The 16,756-nt window shown below is 42.9% G+C and overlaps 1 protein-coding gene across 3 annotated transcripts in view; it reads right to left on the bottom strand.

The window, feature by feature from the left end:
• The window catches only part of DOK7 (docking protein 7), a 117,394-nt gene extending 107,995 nt beyond the window's left edge, over window positions 1-9,399 (bottom strand). For all 3 annotated transcript variants that reach the window (XM_083151847.1, XM_083151834.1, XM_083151826.1), the window contains exons 1-2: window positions 8,865-9,399; window positions 8,717-8,762 (exon numbers count right to left, since the gene is read on the bottom strand). In XM_083151847.1, the coding sequence (XP_083007973.1) occupies window positions 8,717-8,762; window positions 8,865-8,918 (100 nt within the window). In that variant the 5' untranslated portion in view covers window positions 8,919-9,399. The remainder of the gene's footprint in view (window positions 1-8,716; window positions 8,763-8,864) is intronic.
• Between the last annotated feature and the right edge of the window lie 7,357 nt (window positions 9,400-16,756).

Below are 16,756 nucleotides of genomic sequence, written 5' to 3'. Positions count from 1 at the left end.
TGTGAAAAATACCAAAATGTCGTAAAAAAAATGGAAAATTTAGCAATTTGCAAAATGTTAAATTTTCTGCTTGTGAGACAAATAATCATACCACTCAAAATAGTTAATAACTAACATAGACCATATGTCTACTTTATGTTTCCATCATTATTTCAACTTCCTTTTAATTTTTTTGGACACTAGGAGGCTTACAATATGAATAGCAAATTCTCAAATTTTCAAGAAAATTTCAAACACTGATTTTTTTAGGGACCAGTTCAGTTCTGATGTGACTTTGAGGGACTTGTATGTGAGACACCCCCATAAATGATGCCATTTCAAAAACTGCACCCCTTACAGTATTCAAAACAGCATTTTGGAAGTTTGTTAACCCTTTAGGTGTTTCACAGGAATTAAATCAAAGTGTAGGTGAAATTTCAAAATTTCATTTTTTTTGCAGATTTGCAATTTTAATACATTTTTCTAAGGAACACAGTAGATTTTACTAGAGAAATGTGACTAAAAATTGATTCCCCCAATTCTTTTGTTTTCATAAATATCCTATATGTGGCCCTAGTGTGCACGATGACCAAACCACAGGCTTCATAATAGAAGGAGCACCTACTTGATTTTGGAGCCTCCTTTTTATGAGATTATTTTTTAGGCACCATGTAGGATTCTAGGCACCATAAGATGCTAAAAGTTAGGAACCCCCCCACAAGTGACCCCATTTTGCAAACTACACCCCTCAGGGAATTCATATAGGGGTATGGTGTACATTTCAAACCCCCAGGGGTTTCACCAATTGTGGTACAACTGGGCAGTGAAAATGAAAAATTAAATTTTTTACACAAAAATGCAGTTCTGGCTCAAAATTTTTCATTTTCACAAGGAATGAAGGAGACAAAGCACCCCAAAATCTGTGCCCCAATTTCTCCCGAGTACGGCAATGCCTCACATGTGACCAAAAAATACCATTTGTGTGCATGGCAGGACTCAGAAGGGAAGGAGTGATTTTTGGATTTTGCAGCTCAGATTCTGGTGGAATGTTGGTGGGTGCTATGTCGCATTAGCAAGACCCCCCAAGCACCAATACAGTGGAACCCCCCCACAAGTGACCCCATTTTGCAAACTACACCCCTCAGGGAATTCATCTAGTGGTATAGTGTACATTTCAAACCCCCAGGGGTTTCACCAATTTTGATACAACTGGGCAGTGAAAATGAAAAATTAAATTTTTTTACACAAAAATGCAGTTCTGGCTCAAAATTTTTCATTTTCAGAAGGTATGAAGGAGAAAAAGCACCCCAAAATCTGTGCCCCAATTTCTCCCGAGTACGGCAATGCCTCACATGTGACCAAAAAATACCATTTGGGTGCATGGCAGGACTCAGAAGGGAAGGAGTGATTTTTGGATTTTGCAGCTCAGATTCTGGTGGAATGTTGGTGGGTGCTATGTCGCATTAGCAAGACCCCCCAAGCACCAATACAGTGGAACCCCCCCACAAGTGACCCCATTTTGCAAACTACACCCCTCAGGGAATTCATCTAGGGGTATAGTGTACATTTCAAACCCCCAGGGGTTTCACCAATTTTGATACAACTGGGCTGTGCAAATGAAAAATTACATTTTTTACACAAAAATGCAGTTCTGGCTCAAAATTTTTAATTTTCACAAGGAATGAAGGAGACAAAGCACCCCAAAATCTGTGCCCCAATTTCTCCCGAGTACGGCAATGCCTCACATGTGACCAAAAAATACCATTTGGGTGCATGGCAGGACTCAGAAGGGAAGGAGTGATTTTTGGATTTTGCAGCTCAGATTCTGGTGGAATGTTGGTGGGTGCTATGTCGCATTAGCAAGACCCCCCAAGCACCAATACAGTGGATCCCCCCACAAGTGACCCCATTTTGCAAACTACACCCCTCAGGGAATTCATCTAGGGGTATAGTGTACATTTCAAACCCCCAGGGGTTTCACCAATTGTGGTACAACTGGGCAGTGAAAATGAAAAATTAAATTTTTTACACAAAAAATGCAGTTCTGGCTCAAAATTTTTCATTTTCCCAAGGAAGGAAGGAGACAAAGCACCCCAAAATCTGTGCCCCAATTTCTCCCGAGTACGGCAATGCCTCATGTGTGACCAAAAAGTGGCAGGACTCAGAAGGGAAGGAGTGATATTTGGATTTTGCAGCACAGATTCTGGTGGAATGTTGGTGGGTGCTATGTCGCATTAGCAAGACCCCCAAAGCACCAATACAGTGGAACCCCCCCACAAGTGACCCCATTTTGCAAACTACACCCCTCAGGGAATTCATCTAGGGGTATAGTGTACATTTCAAACCCCCAGGGGTTTCACCAATTGTGGTACAACTGGGCAGTGAAAATGAAAAATTAAATTTTTTACACAAAAAATGCAGTTCTGGCTCAAAATTTTTCATTTTCCCAAGGAAGGAAGGAGACAAAGCACCCCAAAATCTGTGCCCCAATTTCTCCCGAGTACGGCAATGCCTCATGTGTGACAAAAAAGTGGCAGGACTCAGAAGGGAAGGAGTGATATTTGGATTTTGCAGCACAGATTCTGGTGGAATGTTGGTGGGTGCTATGTCGCATTAGCAAGACCCCCCAAGCACCAATACAGTGGAACCCCCCCACAAGTGACCCCATTTTGCAAACTACACCCCTCAGGGAATTCATCTAGGGGTATAGTGTACATTTCAAACCCCCAGGGGTTTCACCAATTTTGATACAACTGGGCAGTGAAAATGAAAAATTACATTTTTTTACACAAAAAATACAGTTCTGGCTCAAAATTTTTCATTTTCCCAAGGAAGGAAGGAGACAAAGCACCCCAAAATCTGTGCCCCAATTTCTCCAGAGTACGGCAATGCCTCACATGTGACCAAAAAAAGGACTCAGAAGGGAAGGAGTGATTTTTGGATTTTGCGGCTCAGATTCTGGTGGAATGAATGGTGGGTGCTATGTGGCATTAGCAAGACCCCCGAAGCACGGTGAAATTATGAACCTAATAATCCATAGATGTGTGGTATATTTTAAAACACTCCTTTATACATAGGCCGGGTTTGTCGGGGCAAGTGTCACACTGGAAAATAGTTTGCTTTCTTATTCCCTTTTTATAGCAAACTTTGCACCTTTTTTGTGTCCTGCCCTTTTTTCCAGTGGAGGGGATTTCATCAGGAAAATGCTGCCCTGGTACAATACGGGGGCCAGTACTAGAAGTACTGGGGCCCTCTGCCTGCTGGTTCCCAAATATTAGGCCCTTTATGACTTCCTCTTGAAAGTGCATAAATGTCCCCCTCTGGCCGGTAGAACGGAATAGCACGTAAGCGTTATACAGTGCCATCTGGATGATATACACGGCCAGCTTCTTGTACCAGATTTTTGTTTTCCGCAGGGCACTGTACGGCTTCAGTACCTGATCTGAAAGATCCACTCCGCCCATGTACCTATTGTAATCCAGGATACAATTAGGTTTTGAGGTGTGGGTACTGGTACCTCGTACAGGGACGGAGGTGGTACTGTCTCCGTGAATTGTTGTCAGTATAAGGACATCCCTCTTGTCCTTATATTTGACCAACAACATATTTTCGGTGCATATTCCCCTGCTTTCACCCCTTCTCATTACTTGGGCAATGTGCGTTTTTGGGAGGCCTCTTTGGTTCTTACGCACAGTACCGCAAGCTGCTGTACCTCTTGAACCAAGGGCCTTAAACAGGGGGATGCTAGTGTAAAAGTTATCCACATAGAGGTGATAACCTTTATCCAGGAAGAGGTGCACTAAATCCCAGACAATTTTTCCACTAACACCTACGAGGGAGGGGGGGCATTCTGGCGGTTCAATTCTTGAATCCTTCCCTTCATATACCCTAAACATGTGGGTGTACCCTGAGGTGCTTTCACACAGCTTATACATTTTTATGCCATACCTTGCCCTCTTACTGGGAAGGTACTGGCGGAATTTAACCCTTCCTTTAAAATGTATAAGGGACTCGTCTATGCAAATAAATTTTTCAGGGATGTACATCTCTGCAAATTTGGCACTGAAATGATCAATGACCGGCCTGACTTTGAATAGCCGGTCAAAGGTGGGATCATCTCTGGGTGGGCACTGTGCATTATCGTTGTAATGCAAAAATTTAAGGATCATCTCAAAACGAGCCCGAGTCATGGCCATACGGTAAAATGGGGTGCTGTACAGAACATCTGTACTCCAATATTGCCTAATTTCTGGCTTTTTTACTATGCCCATATGAAACACCAGACCCCAAAACGTCATCATCTCTACTGCATCTACAGGGGTCCACCTAGCAAATGATGACGTGGGGTTTTGAGCAATAAACTGCTGGGCATATAAATTAGTTTGGTCCACCATTAAATTTATAAAATCATCAGAGAAAAATAATTTGAAAAAGTCAATTTCTCTGAGACCTGTGGAATCAAATTGGATTCCTGGCATGGCCAAAAACTCAGGAACCTGGGGCTCAAAATTGTCTGGTGGTGGGGTCCATACGAGATCAATTATTGGGGGGGGGGGTCTCAGCTGCTCTACGGGGGCGTCTTTGAGGGGGTCCCTCATCACTAGAGGAGGAAGAGGAGCTTAAGATGAATCCTTCAAATTCCCCGCTTGCCTCACTGGCTGTGTCAGAGTCAGAGGCAAGCATGGCATATGCCTCCTCCGCTGAATACATTCTTCTGGATGACTGGGATGACATTTGGGATGACATTTGGGATGCCATTTTTATTTTTGTGTTTCTGGTAGTGAAATGTTTCAACACGTGTATAGTGTAGGGGGGGGTACAAACTTTATTTCAACCAGGGGGGTATGTAGTGTGTAGTGTGTATGTAGTGCAGAAAAAAAAAAATACTTTATACAGGAATTTGATCCCAATAAAAAAAAAAAAAAAATTGATGGGGTTAAAAAAAAAAAAAACTGAAGGGGTTAAAAAAAAAAAAAAAAAAGGTCCTGCGCCAAAAATTGAGCACAGATGTTGGTCAGTAACGTCCGTCACTGAACAGCGCTCAAAGGCAACAGGAATTTGATCAAAAAAAAAAAAAATAGATCAACCCTGTGCCGAAAAAGCTGATCAGTGATGTACGTCACTGATCAGCGCACAGTGGCCACAGGACACCCACAAAATCACAGTGTGTGTAAAAAAAAAATTAAAAAAAGACCCCACAGCACCCTCAAAAAAAAAAAAGGTGATCACTGATGCGACACTGATTACCAGTGAGGGGCAGCAGGTGCACAACCTTTGGTGCAACTGACAGTGCAACTGGCAGCAACTGACAGGTATATAGAAAAAAAAAAACCTCTGCACCCCCAAAAAGTTGCTGATCACCTCAGATATAGTGATCAGCACAAAAGGCGGGGGCAGCAGACACAAAATATAGCACTCTCTATCACTCTCTGTCACTATCTCTCTCTATCTCTCTATCTCTCACTATCTATCACTCTATGACACTGCAGCAGCAGCACTGACAGTTATATATATATAAAAAATAACCCCTGCACCCCCAAAAAGTTGCTGGGGGTGCACAAAAGGGGGGCAGCAGACACAAAATATAGCACTCTCTATCACTCTCTGTCACTATCTCTCTATCTCTCACTATCTATCACTCTATGACACTGCAGCAGCAGCACTGACAGATATATATATTTAAAAAAAAACCTGCGCCCCCAAAAAGTTGCTGATCAGTTAATTTATACTGATCAGCACAAAAGGGGGGGCAGCAGTCAGTTATATAAAAAATATATAGCACAATCTGTCACTATCTCTCTATCTCTCTCTATCTCTCTATCTATAACTCTATCACACTGCAGCAGCACAAAATATAGCACTCTCTGTCACTATCTCTCTCTATCTCTCTCTATCTCTCTCTATCTATAACGCTATCACACTGCAGCAGCACAACACAGGAAGTCACAAGTAGTAACAGGATCCAGGAAGCATCCAGCACGCTACAAGCAGTGATCAGGTAAGTATTTGCAAGGATCAGGTCAGTATACTACGGCAGATAGACACGGTGACCGCACTGCACGCAATTCCAGACCGGAATGGCGTCTGCAGTGCAGTCACCGTTAGTTTAAATCCCCCTCCATGGCTGTGATTGGTTCGTCGGTCCGACGAACCAATCACGGCCTTTGGGGGCGGGCGGGGTGAGGTGGGGTGACACCAGTGTCACCCTTACACCCCGTGGTGATTGGTGCTGTACTTTACAGCACCAATCACCTCCGATCCCTGTGTCACCGGCGAACGTTATTCGCCGGTGACACAGAAAACGCTGTAATTGGCTGTTCACACTGAACAGCCAATCACAGCGATCGCCGACGGGGGGCGGCATCGCAGCCCCCCCTGGGCATGCAGGGACATGTCTGCTGTCAGGGACAGCAGACATGTTTAAACTGTCACCGCGTCTATAGACGCGGTGACAGTTTAAAGCCATGACGTACATTTACGCCATGTGTCGGGAAGTACTTCCCGACCATGACGTAAATGTACGTCAAATGTCGGGAAGGGGTTAAGCCACTATAACCTCACTGACAATTGTACATCCTGTACAGGCCGAACGGCCACGGATCAACTTATAGTAAACATCTCTGGTACAGATTACAGCAAGAAAACATTAGCAGCAGCCGCAGGGATGGAACTTAACAGTTTTCAGCCACGTCATGACCACATTTTATTAGGGACACTTTATACTGCCCAAAGATGGAAGCATATAACAATAATACAATAGAAGGCAGACATTGTACTCTGGGATGTAAGGTTAACCCCTTTCTAAATGCTGGTAGTGAACATGAGCTTCATAAGCAATTGTGACTTCCAAACTATTACTGGTAAAAACACAATTAGGTAATTAAGGGGGAAATTTACTAAAGGAAATTTTTTAAAAATAGGTGTATTTGTATTTAGAAATACACTTATATTTGAGATTTACTATCCCGAAAATACGGCAATTCGTATTCATATTGATAGCACATCAATACGACTACGAATTGACGTATTTTCGGGATAGTAAATGTCAAAAATAAGTGTATTTCTGGATAGAAATACACCTATTTTTTTTACAAATTTCCTTTAGTAAATTTCCCCCTAAAAGTCAAAATGTAGATAAATGGGCAAAAAGCCACAGATCCTAGATGACCAAACGGGCTGAGTCTGTCATATCTGATATACTAGGGACCAGAAATATTTTGGATATCAGCTTTTTTTTCATATATATTTGGAATATTTGCATACCATAAGGAGATAGTTTAACCCTTGAGTGCCAACATCTCTGTGGGAGGTGTTCAAAATATCTGCTAAAAATACCAGCGTCGCTCACATTTGTTATATAAATTCAAATAAAAAATGTTGTGAAAAAAAACATATTTCCTATATAAGGTAACATTACAGGCCATTATGATTAATAACAATGTTTACTTGCCAATTTTCACACCTATTTTGACAAATTCACTTGGCGCTCAAAGGGTTAAGCACAACACTCATTTAGATGTTCATATGCACATTATATACACAGCCGGAAGGTCGATTTATAGAATATTTTAAAAAATGTTGTACATAAAACACAGTTTGTGGACACGGAACCATCAGTACGCAACGATGTCACTATTTCAGTCCCACTCCAAAAACGTAGGATTTCGGAATATTTTAGATATCACATTTTCGGAAATGGGATACTCAGTCCATACATATCATCGGACATGTTACAGTACTGCCCAAGTGACCTTTCCAGTCTAGTCAGGTCTAAAGAACCTGGATGTGCTGAGACTCTCCAGTCCAAATGATGGTACTCTCATCAAAACACACTCAGGGGGAGAATATACAAACTGCACACAGTTAGAGCCATGGTGGGGATCGAACCCATGACCTCAGTGCTGTAAGGCAGTAATGCTAACAATTACACCATCCGTATATTTTTTTTTAATTATTATTATTTATTTGCAATTGGTTAAATAAATCAAACTTTAGAATGATTTGGAGACTATATTTGTGGTTTCTTCTGCTCTTTATTCCTTTTCTGCTACCACATTGTTTTACGTAACCCAGAAAGTGTGACGAGGGGAGATATAGGAGGTTCCACCCTTCTCCCATAACCTATTGGCGCCGAAGAGCCGTAAAACCTTCTGCAGTGTTTTAGTGCCCCTTCAGCCCTCTACCTCCAGCTCTCGTACTGGCTGTAGAGACTCTGCACCCTTCTATTCCTGTAAGCGCAATGTGCTTTGAAGTAAGCAGCCCCCCCCCCCCCCCCGCCTCCCATTGATATATCTGAAGGGAACGACTTTATAAATATTAATCTGAAATATTACTCTTAGCTATGTTAAGACTCCGTACAAACTACAAACATGTCATTCTTTCTGTCTCGACCGTTCGCTGTTCCAAAATAACAACCCCAGTTAATATGTACATAGAAAAACCGTCTAAAAGAATAAAGAAATGAACTTTTTAATCACAGCGAGACTAAACTTGCATAACAGCGATAGAAGGGGTTTCTTATATTTCGCTACAGACTTAAAGGGCAGCAACTGAATCATCATCAAGACATACGGTTTGTCCCCAAAAGCCTTCTGACTCTATAGGGAAGCATTACAAACAGCTCCGGCTGGCTGCAGTATTTCCGTACAGGCTACAAACACTTCCAAAGTTCCCTGATTAGTTCATTTTGTTTGAACGACATGCAACAAGCGATCAGATCCTGGTATCATTACTGTACCTGCCACAGGGGAAGGCTTTCTGAGCAGCACCCACCTATTCTTCCACTGAAATGACAAAACAACAGGACACGATAAGGGAATCACGCGAATTACGATTTAAAATTCTAGGCCCCGCCGTCAAAGGGAAAAAATGCCCATTTCACTGACCTTTTTTCCATCTCTCAATCTGACTTGACCCTCCACCACAACCGAATCCGTCATCTTCAGTCATGGTTCCAAACAGCTGCTCCCTCCTCTCTCCCCTCTCTCTTTCTGAATGTACTTAAGCCCAAGGGTCACTTTCAAAATAGCTTTAATAGCTCTGCCTGGCAGGAGACAGAGAGGCAGGGAAAGTTGCATTTTGTGACACACACACACACACGCAGGCTGCTGAGCAAATGGCCACTAACTTCTCCAGCCGCCTCCCAACGTCTCTCACCCACACCGGTGGGCACCGGCGATTTAACAGCTGCCTAAGCTTTTTTTTTTTTTTTTTTACTCTTAAGGACAGAAATATATCAAAGAATCCAGCGTCCTTAGCTTATATTCGGAATAGAAGAATTTATTCTGTAAGAGGAGTCAGTGGGAGTAGATGGCTGTTCGGACATGTGCAAGCTGTAATCCTCCTTATTATCTCTTTATCTTGGGCTTATGAATGGAAGAGGAGAAGTGGGCAGTCAAAGAAATCCCACTCCCGAACTTAGAATGAGTTACATAGTGCAAGATATTAATACTGCTCTGGTACAATTAAGATATTTATACGTTTTTGCCTAAGCGCCCCACATGCTCATTCATTTGGCAAAACAGATACTCCCTCCACCTAGAGTGTCGCTGTTTCTGAGCTATGACATCATGCGCCTTGGTCGGTTACAAGCAGCTGCATTGACTTGTCCTAATTTTTCTTTTTGACTTCACTGCAGCCACCGTACTGCAAAGTTTGCTTCCAATACCTTTGTTTTTCCACATGCAAACTAAAGAGCCTTTGTAAGAAACTCATAGCATGTTTTCAGGTTGTCTCTGTAGTTCTTCACAGGCCAAGCAGAAAACCCTCTGCCGCACTGATGAGCCTTATTAAGGGAAAAAGAGTCTGTCAGCATGGTTTCTGTCACGCAACAAGACTGTGTAATGCTCCGTGTGTATAGCATCAACTCAAAGATCAGCCATTTTATTGTATAATTTCCCAGAAGTCTGTTCTGCTGAATAAGGCTGTTCTACTTTAACAAAAAAAAAAAAATGGAGTTAACATGGCAAATTACTATGGCCTTTGCAATAATGTTGTTGTTTACCATGGTAATTGTACCCATTTTTCACTTTCTCTGTAAGGCCCTATGTAGTTTATAATTTCAGCGAAAACTGCAAGTTTATATTATTAACATATATTTATACATATCTGAAAAAACTCCAGTACCAAACTTTTGTAGGCAGATTTGCTGACTATGAGGGTTATTCTGATTCACTCGGAAAGGCACAATCCTTCTCTAATGGACAAAACCATATGCACTGCAGTTGGGGCTGATGTAGCATGTGCATGAGAGAGTTAGATTTGGGTGGGGTTTGTACTTCAAACTGATATTTATATTGCAGTGTAAAAATAAATCAGACAGTATTTACCCTGCACAGAAACAATAAAATACCCAAATCTAACTCTCTCTGCACATGTTACATCAGCCCCACCTGCAGTGCACATGGTTGTGTCCATTAGAGAGTGATTGTGCCTTTCCGAGTGAATCACAATAACCCCTATGTTTTTTTATTTATTTACAGTTCCCTTTGTGCTTTACAATTACAGTGATAGAACAAACTGTGTAACAATACAATACAAAACTTACCAGGAAAGATTCAAATATCTTAATATGTATAGTTTAGAGCAGAGAAGGGAAAGGGGGGACATCAGTGGCTACTCCTACCTTGGTGTGGAGGAGAGGGGCTGCCACGATGCAGTGCCCCCCCACCCCCCCACCCCCACTGGTGCCGCAGCTGCTGGTCCCCACAGGTCATCGCCGTCAGCGGTACTGCGCATGTGCACAACCTGGTTTTTAGGGGCTGCCTGCAGTTGCGCATAGAGAGGCATCCCGGAGGGCGGGAACAGCTCCCAGTGGGTCTGCCTTGGTAAACTGGCAGGTCGGACTTCCAATAGGAAGTCACTGCCAGTCACAGTGAAGCCGGACCAGTCTCACAGACACAGACTGCATCTGGCTTCACACAGTGGCGGAATCTACCTGGGGGGGCTGCAGTCCTGCAGCCCATAGGTAAAAACCGCCACTGGGGGACATGATAGAAACTTTCAAATATATCAAGGGTTTTTACAAGGTACAGGTGGGACACATTCTTCACAGGAAGAGGAGCAGCAGAACACAAGGACATGCACTGACACTAGAGGGAGGAAGATTCAGGGGAAATTTGAGGAAGAATTACTTAACAGAAAGAGTAGTAGATAAGTGGAATAGCCTCCCAACAGAGAAATATGGATCAAATATGGTTTGAGGTAACATGTTTAAAAAAGGGGCAGACTAGATGGGCCAAGTGGTTCCTATCTGCCGTTACATTCTGTTTCTATGTAACAACAGATAAACATGGAGGTACTGTAGGAGGGCCCTACTTGCTCCCTTCTCAGAGGGGAAGCCAGTTCCACCTATAGGATGCACAGTGGTTGCAAAGTTGGGCTGGGCAGAGGCCTGGTGGCAGGATTCAGTTATTGTGGCTCCGCCCCCAGCTATACAATGCTGATAAGAGCTTTGTGTATATAGTGGGGGGCGGGGCTATGATGACACAATTCGGTATTAATCTCATCATCGGGCCTTCTCTGACTGGCCACTTGCGATGTGTAAATGGAGGGCTGTGGGGGGTGCACGCGGCTGTCAGGAGCCTCCCGGGTCCGGCCGTTCCAGGAGTGTAGCCAAGAATGTTTTAGGTCATACACGTAAACTCCAATTTAGTACATTTTTCACTGTTGGAAATGGTGTTTGTGTGTGTAGGGGGGTTCCTGTGCCATTTTCGTATGCCACTTTTCCCCATACTTGGGTTTGGATTCTGCAGAGCTGAATGCTACAAATTCTGTATTATTCTGTATTATCTTCTCCCCCCATACCTATATGAATGTACTGACAAACATTGCATCCTGCACCTGGGATATGTCCATATTGTTAGAAAATGTTAATACGTCATCCGTCCCTGCTCACCTATTTGTACTCCCTTTGTGACAGGGAATTACGGATCTCAGATTCTCAATGTTCCCAGCTATCTAAAAAGTAAAAATGATTTAGGAGTTGGTAACATTCTACTGTTATTTCCAGGTAGACAATGGTGCTGAGCGGGAACACAAAACAATTCATAAGCAGTGATATCTATTCAGCGTCTTCTGCGCCGCTGCGTCCCCATCACGCAGATACTGAATATAGTAAATAGTAATAGGTTTTATTTTCTGTTCTTCTCACCCATATAAACATGTCTATTCAATTATAACACCCAGGAAACAGGTGAAAGAACTTTATCTCATCCATCGTGTTCCATTATTTCATACACAGAGGAAGAGGAGTTACAATACAATGTAGCTATTAATGGTGAAAATATTTCTTTTAAGGATAACAAGTTCTAGGGACAGATGTTTAACATAAGTATATACGGTACTTGTTTCCTAGCACGGCCACAATCTTGTGGATCGTGTACCTTTAAGTTAAGGTACACGATCCACACGATGGACCCGATTTCCTTTACAATCAGGTCCATTTTGCCGGCAAAGGTACAATATCGGGGGCATCGCGTCGGTCGGGACCATTAACATTGGTCCCGACGCGACCGACGCGATGCCCCCGATTTCCCCATAGGCTTCAATGTTAAAATATTTTTTAACATTGAAATCGTGAGGATCGCGTCGGTCTTGTGCCATTATAATGGCACAAGATGAGATGGACTTGATTAAGTCCATCTCACCTTTAAAAAAATGTGAAAAATGTGAAATGGGCCAATATGACCCATTTCACATTATAGATGTCCCCGTCGTCACCCCACGATAGACGCCAACCCGAAGCGTGGCGAGCGCAGCGAGCCCGCGAGGGGCGTCGGTGCGCGTCCTCCGACCTTTTCATTCCCCTACTATCCACGTCGGCGTGGAGTTAAGAATAGAATAGTGTGGCGAGCGCAGCGAGCCACCGAGCCCGAAGCGTGGCGAGCGCAGCGTGCCCCGCGAGGGGACGCGTATAACTTCACAGGTATACGCGTCCCCTCGCCACGCTTCGGGCTCGGTGGCTCGCTGCGCTCGCCACACTATTCTATTCTCAACTCCACGCCGACGTGGATAGTAGGGGAATGAAAAGGTCGGAGGACGCGCACCGCCGCCCCTCGCGGGCTCGCTGCGCTCGCCACGCTTCGGGTTGGCGTCTATCGTGGGGTGGGGTTTACGTCGTTAAATTTGGGGGTGTAGGGAATATTTTACATTGAATCCAATGTAAAATCGGGTCCCAGGGACCCGATTTACATTTCATTCAATCAAAAAATCGGGTCGAAAATCGGGTCGGTCGCGTCGATCGCATCGCATGCGACCAAATCGCATGCGATGCGATCGACCCGATTTTTCCGACACGACCACCCCGATGTAAATCGGTGTGGCCGTGCTAGGAAACAAGTACCGTATATACTGTCCAGAGGTGTATCTAGATATTATTAGGCCCCATAGCATAAGTTTGTAAGGGCCCCCTATTTAGTAACTGTTGCTGATAAATGTATGTAAAACATATTAGTTACACAGCAAAGATGGGGCCCCCTTCACCTCTGGGCCCCATAGCAGCTGCACTCCTTGCACCTATGGTAATTACGCCCTTGATTATGTCTAATTACAGGCAGGTATGAACTGGTATTCATATTTGTGTATACATATACAATTTACAGGGCCACTGAGACATCCACGGGCGCAAGTTCTGAGGGGGCATAACCAAATCTGGGAGGCGTAGCCAAAAGGCAATGTTAAATATTATGGAAAGCGGGGGATCTTTGTTCCCCTCAGCAGCTGGGTGCGCCCCCTCCAGGCCCCTCTAACAGACTCGGGCAAATGGTACCTGCTATATTTCAAGTGTACTTTACCAGTTAAAGAGGTGAGATGGAACTGGAGTTACCAGCGCAACTATGACATTTACCCATGCATGGTTCTCTGACTAACAGACCTGGGGTCCGATTCACTAAGCTTCAAAAACTATAAAGTGGAATGTGAGAAATAACCAGCCAATCAGCTCCTAACTGCTATGTTACAGGTTGAGATTGAAAAAGGACAGGAGCTGATTGGCTGGCGGTTTATCACACTCCACTGATACTTTTTGAAGTTTTGTAAATCTGGCCCCTGGTCTGGTTTATCGTAAGTTCTGTCAGACCTCTGCCATAATTACTGCCACCACTACTGATTGGACAGCAGCCTTCCAAATGTTATTAACACATGTTTCTTGTGTCACCTTTTTTCCCATGTCTGCCTTTTGCTGTTGACCTAGAGATTGTAGGCCTAGTATACCACACCCGCTGACCACAGAGAGGTAACGGAAAGCAATGTGTGGCATAAAATGTGTTTGTGTTAGGGGGGCACTGTGTGGCCATAATGTTTTTCAGGTTCACTGTGTAGGATATAATGTGAATTGGAAGCACAATGTGGAATATAATGTGGCATATATGTTTGAGGGCACTGTGTGACATATAATGTGGTTGGGGGCACTGTGTGGTATACAATGTGTTTGAGGGACAGTGTGTGGAATATATTGAGAATTGGGGAGGGGCACTTTTTGGCATATAATGTATTAGGGGTCCATGTGTGGTATATATTGTGTAAGGGGCACTACTGCTATGTGGTGTAACATATGTGGGGGCAGTAGTGTCACTAGGGGTTGTAGGCACTGCAGACTAACTGGTTGTCAGAGGCAGCCTGCATCTCCAGATCCCCACAGTGACAAGAACAAGAAACTAAGGGAACTACACAAAGATTAGCCCCATTGCCGATTAATCTGGATGGTCCTGGCACACCTTTGCATCCTTCTTTATAAGCAATCACTAATCTTTGTATGGCTAATGGATGGCCAAATCTCTCAGTGGTGGCTAGGCTAGCTACAGTATATCCTCTCTGGTGGGTGGCAAGACCCTGGCACTGTCTCTACTGTTACCTTCAATATGAAATGCTAGACAGCAGGATGTAGTTCCCTTTTCTCGGGTGCCGGATGACTCACTGACAGTCGAGATCCCATAGGTCAGTATACCAACGCCGAAATCCCGACTGTTCAAATGCCCGACCAACAGGGGCTATTCTCCCTTTTGGGTCTGCGAGGGAGAATAGAACCTGTGGGAAGCAAAATGAGCAACTGAGCAACCGTGCCCGCAGCGAGTCCAAAAGGGGCTTTTTTTACGCCCCTCCTCTTGTTGGAATACCAGCGTCCGGGATTCTGAAGTCGGTATACTGACCATGAGTATCGCGACTCATAACGAAGCCCGTTTTCTCACCTACTGTATGGAAAAGTTTTTGTGATTTGTCTATAGGGACATTCACACTCACTATAAAGCTCTGCGCAGCTGCTGACTCTTTCGGCACAGTGCAGAAAAATAAGAGCTTACATTGAGAAACTGCAGGAGATTCCTGTCAGCCGCTTACAGATTATTTGTGATATTCCTGGGACATGAGGAGGAAATATGAGATTCTCTGGCTCCATAGCAAAGTTGTAGTACCCAGAAAACCTGGTCCTAATCATATTGTATATCACTGTATGTGGGCTGGGATCAAGACTGAGAACTGAGAGTAGGCTTGTAATATATATATATATATATATATATATATATATATATATATATATATATATATATATACAATATTATTCTCTCACATCCGTATGCACAGAGGAACTGACACTGATTCATTATTATTCATTATTGCTATGTATTGCTTGGAACTCATTAATCATAATAATAGTAATAATAATAATTTATTTGTGCAATGGAGGAAACTAACTAATACATGAATGGAACACATTATTGTATAATTTTTTTAAGAGAACAATATTATTCATTAATTATAGTTAAAGAGAGATATGAATGAATTGTTAAAGCGGACACCATTTATCTAGACAGAAAATGATCCATTTTAGCGTGTGGATCAAGCTCTTGTAAATTGTATATATTTGTATATTGGAGTAATAGATAACGATAATAATAATGAATCAATAGAAAATTATAAAAAAAATGTGCATGCCATAAATTTTTTTTTAAGGTAAAATAAAATAAAAATAAACCAGAAGAAGGTTAAAGTAAAATAGGTTTATTAAATGTGTATACTCTTAGTGAGGTTTACAGCTCCTTTTTGAGCACATTGAGGAATTTGTTGTAGCTGAGGACTTTGCTTGTGGAGCCAGCGGTGTTGTTAGTGGTGCCAGGGGGGTTGCTGTGATAGTGATTACCGCAGGTTCTTATGTGCTGGAGAAACGCAAGACTAGCCCTTGAGTCTGGTGCTGGTTTTAAAAAATATGGGGAACCCCTATCTAAATTGTTCCCTGATTTTTTAAAACCAGGCCTGGAGCTGGTTATGCCCGTGTGGGGGGCCCCCATGCCGTTTTTTAAAATTATATTTTTTTTTTTATTACACTACAGCTTGCACAGATTTGACTGGTCCATGCAGGCTGCAAACTCGTATTTGTATTTAGTGGTCATATATACGGCCGCTGAATATGAATTTGTATTGGTTAGAATATGACTGGCTATGCCATCGGCCAAATACGAATTTGTAAATAGGGCCCTATTTAGGAATCGTATTTCTTTTAACCCCTTCCCGACATTGCCTTTTATGGTAATTTTTTTTTTTTTTTCCTCCTTGCGTTCAAATAAGCGTAACTTTTTTAATTTTCCGGCTATATAGACACATGAGGGCTTTTTTTTTGCGGGACAAGTTGTACTTTTTAATGGTACCATTTACTATACCGTATAATATTCTGGGGAATCAGGAAATAATTCAATGTAGGGTAAAAGAAAAAAAAACGCAATTCCACAATATTGCGCTGGTTACGGTTTTTTTGGAGTTCATAGTTCGTTTAAAATGATGGGTTATC

This window comes from Crinia signifera, chromosome 1 (genome assembly GCF_055691185.1).
Source record: "Crinia signifera chromosome 1, ASM5569118v1, whole genome shotgun sequence".
NCBI lineage: Eukaryota > Metazoa > Chordata > Amphibia > Anura > Myobatrachidae > Crinia > Crinia signifera.
The sequence above is the reverse complement of the archived record's forward strand: the minus strand, read 5'-3'. Positions and strand labels throughout refer to the sequence as shown.